Consider the following 9,714-nt stretch of genomic DNA (forward strand, 5'->3'; position numbering starts at 1 on the left):
GACATTATGGCTCCCCCCTCCACCCCACATCATAAACTGTGATCAGTTTTTCTGCACCAGATGCATACTTCCGTTTTGATGCCATTGTTTATGGTGCCTACCGTTATTCTCCTCACTTCAGTGAATATCTGTCAATCCCCGTAATACCTGTCGGCACTACAAATTAGGGGGTTTGCCTGGCTATAAATAAAGACAGGTACTTTTAATTCTCCCAAAATATACTGAGAATCAACTTGCAGTTTGGGGGCCCCTGGTGGCTGTGGGGCCCTATGCAGCCGCATAGTCTGCATATAGCAAGAAACGGCTCTGAAGAACTGTCTTTAACATCTATCTATGAAATCACACAACCTGACAAATAACCAAAGAAGACCATGCTTGTAAAGGTTTTTATATAAAGTACCTGTAACAGTTGATCAAATTATTCTTATTTCTCACATACATATTCATACATCCACATAGTAACAGACTGCAGCATCAGCACTCTAGTAACACTAGTAGCCTTGACTTTTGTTCAACAAAGATTCTTGTTTACACAATATGATTCACAAATGAAAAGGAAGGAAAACCATAATAACTTCATCATCATTTTCATAAGCTTCATATGTTACACGATAGTTTTTGTCTTGTACGTGTTGCAAGATAAAATATGGCACATAGTTATGTTGATCGATGATGAGAGCACGTGTAGGAGGGGGTGTAGTCAACCCATATATATCTCTCCAATTCTAGAAAAAGGTTCATTTGGCGGACAGGTTTCTTGTCCTGGCTTCCTTGTCTCTGTTTTTATGGTCCTGGCGCAACTGGAAGGACCGGGGCACGTGAAAGCAAAAAATTGTGGAAAAATCTTCTTCGTTTCACAGATAAATGCATCTTCTCTTGTCTGTCAAAGGTTGTCAACTGACATTCACATGATAGTGAATAAATGACATATAATACTCTGAGTGTATGTGCATGTGTGTTCAAAACCCTACCCTGCTTTCTACCTAGGATAGGGTGTCAAATTTTGATTTCATATAATTGACCGTTTGCTAAATCCCTCCCTCCACTAAGTTTCGCAACTATCACTAGGCACAGCAGGCCTGTCAAACCTTGGATTTCTCTACATGCCAAAAGCAAAATAATAAAAATATTTTAATAATGTAGTAAGAGAAATACCAATCCTTGAACCCATACACCTGATGCTAACTAGCTTTACTTTACAGGGCCAAGGAGCACATACAGTACATTAGTTTCTTGGCCTTCAGGTGACATAAAAAAGCCACATTCACAAATAGAACATCCTCTGTGTAGTATTTTGCTACTGTGAGAAAGCCAGTCCTGGACGCAAACAGAGTATGTCCTGCTACTTATTGGATCGAACCACTGACTAAGATAATATTATGTCGGGATAACACTTTACATAAAAATATTATATGTTAAAATATTAAGACAACCAGCTCTGTGCTGCAATGCAAGAACAATACCATTTGTTTTTCTGTCTTCTACAAGAACCATCAACTGGTGGGGTTGCTAACTTTAGCAGGATATCATGTATGTGGCCGTCAAGTGCATATTTAAGAGCACTTTACAGTCACTTTTAAGTCAGGTGGAACAATAAAAAAGTCTAGTGAGCTAACATTAATTCAAATCAAATTAGCAGGACTTAACGAACGGTCAATTAAACTTAAGGATTGAACATGAAGAATCAGGTAGCAGTTTTGGATTTCAACATAAAAAGTAGTCATTCCTCTACTGAATCTGGGTGAAATAGACAAATTAGTTTTTTCTTTCAGTTCACAAATCATCTTGTCTCCTTCCCTTTTTCTTCATTAACCTGCTGTGATATCATTCCAAAGACACTACTTTCAGTTTGGATCTACAACAAATTAAGAAAAGAACAATGATCATACAACAGTCATCTTGGGAATGCCATTCAGAGAAATGCTACTTTGTACACTGTTCAACCCATCAGAAACAGCTAAGAGGAAGGACATGTAAACAGGCTTGTTTGCCATGGATTCATTCTTCATGTGCATATTTGTCTCATGAGGTCCGACTCTGCATCAAGGCTACATTATTTTTACAGCATGGTACCTACTGCAGCCCAATCAGTTATCATCTGAACACAGAACACAACCAGAGTTAAAACATCATCTGCATTGTGCAGACACCCAGTCTGGAAACAGGCTTGGTATTCTGTTTTGTTAACAAATTTTTAAAATCCAATTCCCTGTGTGTTTTTAGTAAATAGGGAACTGTTATTTTAGTTTTCATCATGTAATACAGCAGGCCAAATATCTTTTTTTTTTTTTTAGAAATTCACTAACAGAATGCTGACTGCTCCAGCTCTCAGTGACTACAATTTTGGCTTACATTTTGCAAAATGACACATAAAACTTTATATTAAAATCACAAGCTTTCCATTTTGACTCCATGTCCTTGCCACCTGAACAAAGTCTCTCTTCTATGGTCCACATCTCTGACGTGTGTAGCAACATCGTGGAAAAAGCTCGTCCGTGATTCCTTGATAGTCTTTGTTGTTCAGCAGTCAGAGACTTTTGAGCTGGCTCATGTTTCTTTGTGTTTTCATGTCTTTTGTATGAAGTAATGAGTCTTTAGAACGATATGGCACAAGATCTCTGCGCCGTTTGAGAAGGCAGAGCTTTTCTAAAATTGACAGTTTATTGGCTACGGTTAGACTTAGTGATGTGACATCATCAAGGCAAGGAATCTCTTGAGGCATGCGGTTGAATTTTTACATGGAGTTCAGTTGTTGTACGAGGTCTTCAGTGGTTCTGGAACTATGTTTTTTACCTGAAAATATGATGTTTTCGTTACCTTAGAATCAGCCTTTTATATCTAAAGATGCTATAGGTTCTCTTCCATTGTGGCATCCACCATGTTGAACCAAACACTGGCTCTATATAGGGCTTTTTGGAGCTTTTGAACGTTTCGTGGCTACCATCATTTATCCTCAACAACTACACTTCTAGATGCCGTTAAATTCTACACACTAGTCCTTTAAAATTTCTAGAGAGGTCTCTCATATTATCCATTTGCTGGGTTAGGACATCTTCTGCTTCAATTTGGACCTTTTAAATGTGTCTGTTAACTGTATTGAACTGAATTGCTGGATTACCCTTTAAAAATCCAAATGTTCAGCCCTCCTAGGCAACAACTGGATTCTAAAAGGAGGAACTATTTAATCTTGAAGGGGTCTTTTGTGCCCTAAGCACCACTGGAACCAAGAACAATCCTTGCATTTGCCTTTATCGACGTACAGTATGTGTAGCATAGGCAAGGGTACAACTAGCCTTCCACACGTTCCATTTATCAGAGTGTGTTTGTGCCGAGTCGCCTCGATGTCACATCACTGAGTCTAGCGCTCAGCAGTTCAGCATGGCGTCCGCTCAGTCTCTTCTGTAACATGTGGTGCGGTGTGCCCAACACAAAGCAGCATGCTAGGAAACCTATAGAAGCACACATGCATGTCAAACAACTCAGTGAATAAGTAAGCCATTGGGGTCAACAGACCAGATAGTCTCTAAATATGGGACAACTGGATTGGACTGGACCACAACTGGACAGGACAGGACCAGTTCAGACCGGACTGGAGCAGAATGACAGAGAGAGAGCGAGAGAGAGAATGTGTGTTGTTTTAGTTTGTTGCTGCGAAGAGTAATGAACAAAGGACAGAAGGGGGGAGGGGGTCCCTTTGAGCCGAGTGGCTACGGCAACATCAAAGCATCGTTTTGGAAGAAAAGTCACATCTACACTTGGAGCGTCTGCCCCCGCCCACACACACCTGGAATATAATAACATTTTCCATTGGTTGAGACTGATCACGTGATCTTGTCTCTAAAAATGTCATTCACGAGTCGGCTCCACCGATCATTCAGATAGTACGAAGCACACAACGTGAGTGCAGTGTTTCCAAACAGAATTATTTTTCTTTCTTTCTTTCTTTCTTTCTTTCTTTCTTTCTTTCTTTCTTTCTTTCTTTCTTTCTTTCTTTCTTTCTTTCTTTCTTTCTTTCTTTCTGTAAATTGTTTTCCTGTGGTCATTCAGGTGAGCACCAGTATGGCCTGCAGGAGAAAGTGCAGGGGAACAGGAAGGTATTAAATAATTCCCCTTGTAAAATACGCCTTGAAGGCATCAGTATTGCATTTTCCCGTGTTTTTGTAAATGTAAACAGCTTACAGGAGGGCTTCTTTAAAGATTATTAATCTGCACCCAAGGGATTAGCATTTCATACTCTTAAAAATAAATAACTGATCTCCTAATTCACAGCAGATTAGACTGGATAAACCCAAATGTTCCCTTAAATGTACACTACTTTATGTGAGATGCGAATTAATTCATCCACTACAGTACAATTTCGCCAATACAGGTATAGGTATATTCTGGCTCATCCATGTTATGGTATCATGTAATGCTCTTAAAGTTTCAACAGTGGATTTTGCAGCCAGTGTTGGTGAGTGCAATAAGCTTGGGCAGGACAATGGGAATAAGGTAAAGTGGAGTTGGCAATAAGCAGGTGGTCATGTGCAAGGATGTATGAAGTGACCTCATGCAAGGTGGTTTTGACATTTCTCTATAGTGAAAATGCCTGGATGCTATCACACAGTGTCATCGCATCAATATCCTGTATCTTTATATTTATAATATCCACCCTCAGTTTGTGTTGTCTGGCGTTTCTAAATCCATTTCTTCAAAAGACAGAAAAATACAGATCAGTCAGATTTCATCATGTTGCAACAAGGTACAGGTCAGACTGATGCGTGTCTCTGGACCGGAGGCAACAGAATCAAAGATAGCTATCTGTTTCTCACAGCCTGTTAATGTCACATCACCATAGCACCCCTTGTCTGTGTTGTCAGTTACACCGTTTTCGAAAAACTAACGATCATATCTCTGCCTTGAGGCTTTTTATTGTCACATCATGGGCCAATTGACCCAAGTGTTGGGTAGCAACAAGTCACCTGTCAGTCTCGAGAATCTAATCAGATCCAATCATGTCAGATAATGTGGCTCATGGTGAGGCCAGCACCACTGTAACCTCAATTTGATCTGCTTTTTTGCAGTAAAAGTGCCCTGCAGCTAACTGCTACCTTCAGGCGAGACACTGCAGTCGAGTTAGCGTGTCTGTATGAAAGGCTGATAATGTTTAGGTGGCTCTTTACCCAACAATTGAAATGCTTTGATTAATCCCAAAGCTCTTTGTTCTGGGTTACAAACAAAAATAAATTAAATTTGATTAATGATAAACTAGTAGAGACGCCAGACAACAGTACTGCTCCAAGGTATCGCTACACTGCATTACATTAGTGCACCTGTCCTCAACCTATTAACTCCATTAATCTTTCTATCCATCCATCCTTCCTTCCCCCCTCCCTTATCGGTCAAGGCCTATGAGGAGTTTGGTCTTTTCCTCCTCTTTCTTGCTCTCGTTCTTCAGGTCAGCAAACACCTGGGTGAAGAAGTGTGGGTCGGTGTTGATCTGGAGCATCTTGCCGCTCATGCGGTTGATGATCTCCAAGCAGCGGTCCCAGAAGGCTTCCTTCTCTGCCTCGACCAGGAAGGGCTTCAGCGGGTAGGAGATCTCGTTACCCATGTAGGAGTAGGACAGGTAGAGGCAGGTGAGCAGTGAGGCCTGCAACTCGCGCTCGGAGGCCACCTCGGACGAGACCACATCACGGCACAGCATGTAGAGGAAGACCACATTGGCCGGCGTGATGAAGCCCTGATCCTGCCACCCCTGTAGGAGGAGGGAACGGTCCACGTTACGCAGCCAGAGCACCGGATCTGTAGGGGATAGACGCTTCAGTCGGTAACACCGACGGCACAGGAACTCACCCAGGCTGCGCATCAGTTCGCTGGTGGAGGCCTGGACCGGAGAGACAGAAATAAATAGAAAAAGGTAAGAAAGAGAATCGGAAAAATTAGGCAGCAGCAAGTTTGAGAAGCAAAAGATGATAGAATGCAAAAAAAGACCAAAAGGGAAACTAGGATTAGGGTCACCTGGACGATGACACGTTTTGGAGTGCCTGCTGCAGTAGATGGCTGGATCCCGGAGCCTGTGAGGGAATTCTTTTTGGCAGCAACAGTTACTACATTAGCCAGGGTCTTGGAGGTGGGCAGGAGGGAGGAGGTAGTGGTGGTAGTGGCCGAGGGGTCCTGGTTTGATGTGTAAGATGAAAGGTTAGCGCAGGACTGAGACTTCTTCAGCTTCAGGCTGTTGGAGGCTGAGTTGGCCATGGCAGTGGCATGGCCATCTGGAGAGCTCCCTTTCCCACCATCCCCGGCTTCTGACTGCAGCTTCTTGGAGCCCTTCCTCTTCGCCGATACAGCCACGATGCGTTTCCATGGCAACACATTGATGATCGAGGGCCGTTTGAGGGACTTTGCGGCTGCTGCAGCATCCTTGGCGTTCTTGCTGTTCTGGACCGCTGTGTAGTGGCCCACCGTTGCCGGGCCATCCTCAAACAGGACTGCCTTACGGTAGCTGGGAGACAACGACAATACCGTACCCATGGTGCCTACGTAAGAGTTAGCAGTGGGATGGAGGAAGGGTGGAGTGGGGAGCAGGTGGGTAAAAGCTCTTTGGTAGGTCTTGACAAAGAGCTAGAGGGGACCAAAGTGTCTCACTTTTGGAGGAAGTCGAATCTGTGAGCAAAGAACAGGAAGCAGAATAAATATTCTATTAGTTACATTGCATGTAGTAAACAACGCACAATTAAGCCAAAAAAAAAAGAGGTCCATTTATGAGGCTTTTCTAAACTGGTTTCATGTTTTCAAGAGTTCTAAGGCCTTCACGCTGGAGTTTTGAACTGTTTTGTGAGGAGTAAGTGAAGAGGAATCTGATATCTGAATGGTTCACTTGTCATTTTTTTCTGGAGCTTTAAAGTGACCAGACTTATGACTGAATATCAGGACAACTGTGGCTCAGGAGGTAGAGTAGGTTGTCCACTAATCAGAACAACAGTGGTTTGATCGGAGGATGCTTCTGCATGTCAAAGTGTCCTTGGGCAAGACTATACTTCCAAATGCTGTACCAGTGTGTGTGAATGTGATTAGCTCCCTGAGCTGTTGGCACCTTTGCCATTGTTAGAACAAATGAGTGAATGTCAAATGTAGCGCAAGAGAGCCTTGAGTGGTCGGATGAGGCGCTATAGAAGTACAGTCCAATTATCATTTACCATTCCCTTGGAGCTGCAGGAAAAATCAGGCTGGGCCTTCCCTACTACTACCAGGTACCCTTAAGGAAGTCCCTAAACCCCAACCACTCCGGTGTAGCTGCTCGGTTGTCAGCACATCAGACTGTGGTTGTACTGGACTGCTTCCAGGTGTGAATGTGTAACTGGGTTTATGTTATCAGGCATTCCTGAAAAAGAAAGTACTGCTCTCTGGGAAACCCCTTAGAATTTTCAAGGTCAGAAATGAATTTAGCATGTTATAATGAGCGAGTAAGGAGGAAAGTTATCACCTATTCATTCTTTTTTTAAAGATTTCAGTCGCATCTCACAGTCTTCCCTGAGCTGATGGAGTTTGCTCAGTATGGATCAAACTGATTTTCCATGGTGAGGTTGCAGTCCTCTAGCAACCGATATAAAAAAAGCAAACCCCAATTGCCTTAAGAGGACCACAATTATTTGGGCAAACCACAGTTTTTATTAGATTTTTGGGAGAGTGAATCAGAAGAAAGCCTAAAAAAAATGAATTTTACAAAAACACTTGAACATTTAGCTATGATAATTGCCGTAATTAATCAAAATGAATAGAACATTATGCATACATGATTTTATTATGTTTTATCTGAGATCTGAACATGACTGAAAATCTCAATATACATTGCATGGCATTCCTTCACAGTAATACAGACCACAGCACCTGTGCACTAAAAGCTCAACAGTGGTCACATAAAAGAGTCTGCTGTTTATTTTCCTGTCAGAATAAATCAGCATGGCTCGGTAGTTTAGCAGAATGAACCTCAGCTGTACCGAGCCTCAATGTGTTTAAATAAACGTGTTGCTTTATGTCTGCCTACATAAAACATCACCCATCCTCTGTCACGTCCGCGTAACGCGGGCCTGCCGCCGCTCCACACTCACTGCTCAGCAGGATTATATAAGAACCAAGATAAGGCCACAGAGGCATGAGAAGGAAATGTGCGCAAGCATCCATCTTAGCTTCAAAATGGAAGCCTTGAAAACAGCCCCTCCAACAAGGCAGCTCCAGAAACATCAGCTGAGAGGCCCGAGCTCTTATATATCTACATCCTGAACATGAGAAACGTGATGCTGCTGACTGTAATCTTTATATAATCTATTTTTAGCACCATAAGTCATCTGAATATGAAGACCAGAAGCACACACACACACACACACACACACACACACACACACACCTGTACATTGTGGTTATTGGTATAATCTGAGCTCTCCCATGAGGATGTTTTTATGTTTTAATGACTTGCATGGATGAAAGAAATGCTGTTCCCACATGCAGTTTGTGTTTTCCTACCTTCTAATTAATCGACTCTTCTTGTAGGCTCCATATATCACACCTTGACCCCCCCCTCACTGCTGAGCAAATGCGGTCAAAATGTGAAAACGCTTTCCACACCGACACACACACACAGGCTGACCAGGGTCCAGGGCGTGAAAAAAACGGGGCTCGGACCCTGCTAATACACAACCCCCCACACCACACAGGCCGTCGCAGGTTCGCGTCCCGGTTGGGCTTCAAAGCTTCATTTATGAAAAAGAAGTCCCTCTCTCTCCTCGATGGGAATCCAGATGCGAAGCAGATGCGAAACGTGCTTTAGTCCTTCGCTCGCAGCGAGTCGGAAGATGTTTTCCATTGAGAGGGCGAGAATCTCTACGGTCACGGCTGTGAGATGAAGCTCCCTCACTCATAAATAAATCAGCTCATATCGTCCAAAAAAAAAAAAAAGCTAAATCAAAACAAAGGCGGAGAATACGGAGAGAGAGAGGAAAATGGCCACTATGAAGTCCAAAAATAGACAGCAGCTTAAAGCCTCAGCAATGCAAACCTGCCAGAGAGAGAGAGAGAGAGATAGCGAGGACCCGTTGCATTGATGCGGGCATCTGCAGTTATTCGGGTTGGATGTGGGAGAGAAACGGCGCCCTCTGATTGGCTGCTGCCGGGATGCTGCCGCCGCTCAGCGTCGCCGTTGTCGCCGAAGCCATTGGCCGCCGACGGCCTCCAGCCTATCGGAGAGTGAGCTGTCCGAGGTGCTGAACCTGCCGAGCAGATGTGTGAAAGCTGCTGCTGCTGCTGAGGAGGAGGAGGGAGGAGGAGGAGGAGGAGGGGGGATGCTGAGGATGAACGCGGAGGATTTTATGAATCAGTGTGAGTAGGCCGAGCCCCACTAACACTGTGAGAGCGAAATCCGCCTACAGGCTGCTGCTGTAACAGAGCTGCTGCCGTATGGGGGGGAGGTGGTGGACAGAAGGTGAATTCCCTACATTTTATTTACTGGAGATGAACCATCCGAACGCTTCTCAGAAAGAAAGATAGTAGTCTACACTTTGTTTTACCCTATTACATTTGTTCGATTATTCTTCAGGTTATGATTTTACATGCCGCCTCACAGTGAGAAATATTCCTGGTTCAAACCTCGTCTGTGGACTTTCTGTGTGGGTTCTCTCCCTGGCTTCCTCCTACAGTCCAAAGACATGAACCTTAACAGGTTCATTGGTGACTCTAAAT

General features: G+C 43.5%; 1 protein-coding gene across 1 annotated transcript; it reads right to left on the bottom strand.

Annotated features, from left to right (window-relative positions):
* Positions 1-378: 378 nt before the first annotated feature.
* On the bottom strand, positions 379-9,316 carry LOC104926832 (cyclin-dependent kinase 5 activator 1). The gene is made up of 3 exons (XM_010740783.3): positions 8,503-9,316; positions 6,001-6,645; positions 379-5,866 (listed from the first exon to the last, which is right to left on the bottom strand). The coding sequence occupies exons 2-3, from the start codon at positions 6,511-6,513 to the stop codon at positions 5,375-5,377; spliced, it is 1,005 nt and encodes a 334-aa protein (XP_010739085.1). The 5' UTR covers positions 6,514-6,645; positions 8,503-9,316; the 3' UTR covers positions 379-5,374.
* Between the last annotated feature and the right edge of the window lie 398 nt (positions 9,317-9,714).

Source organism: Larimichthys crocea, chromosome XII, assembly GCF_000972845.2.
Source record: "Larimichthys crocea isolate SSNF chromosome XII, L_crocea_2.0, whole genome shotgun sequence".
Taxonomy (NCBI): Eukaryota; Metazoa; Chordata; class Actinopteri; family Sciaenidae; genus Larimichthys; species Larimichthys crocea.

Coding starts and splice junctions, on each gene's coding strand:
- LOC104926832 (XM_010740783.3), bottom strand. CDS start 6,513: ATGGGTACGGTATTGTCGTTGTCTCCCAGCTACCGTAAGGCAGTCCTG. Junction 5,867..6,000: donor CAAAACGTGTCATCGTCCAG/GTGACCCTAATC, acceptor TCTCCGGTCCAG/GCCTCCACCAGCGAACTGAT.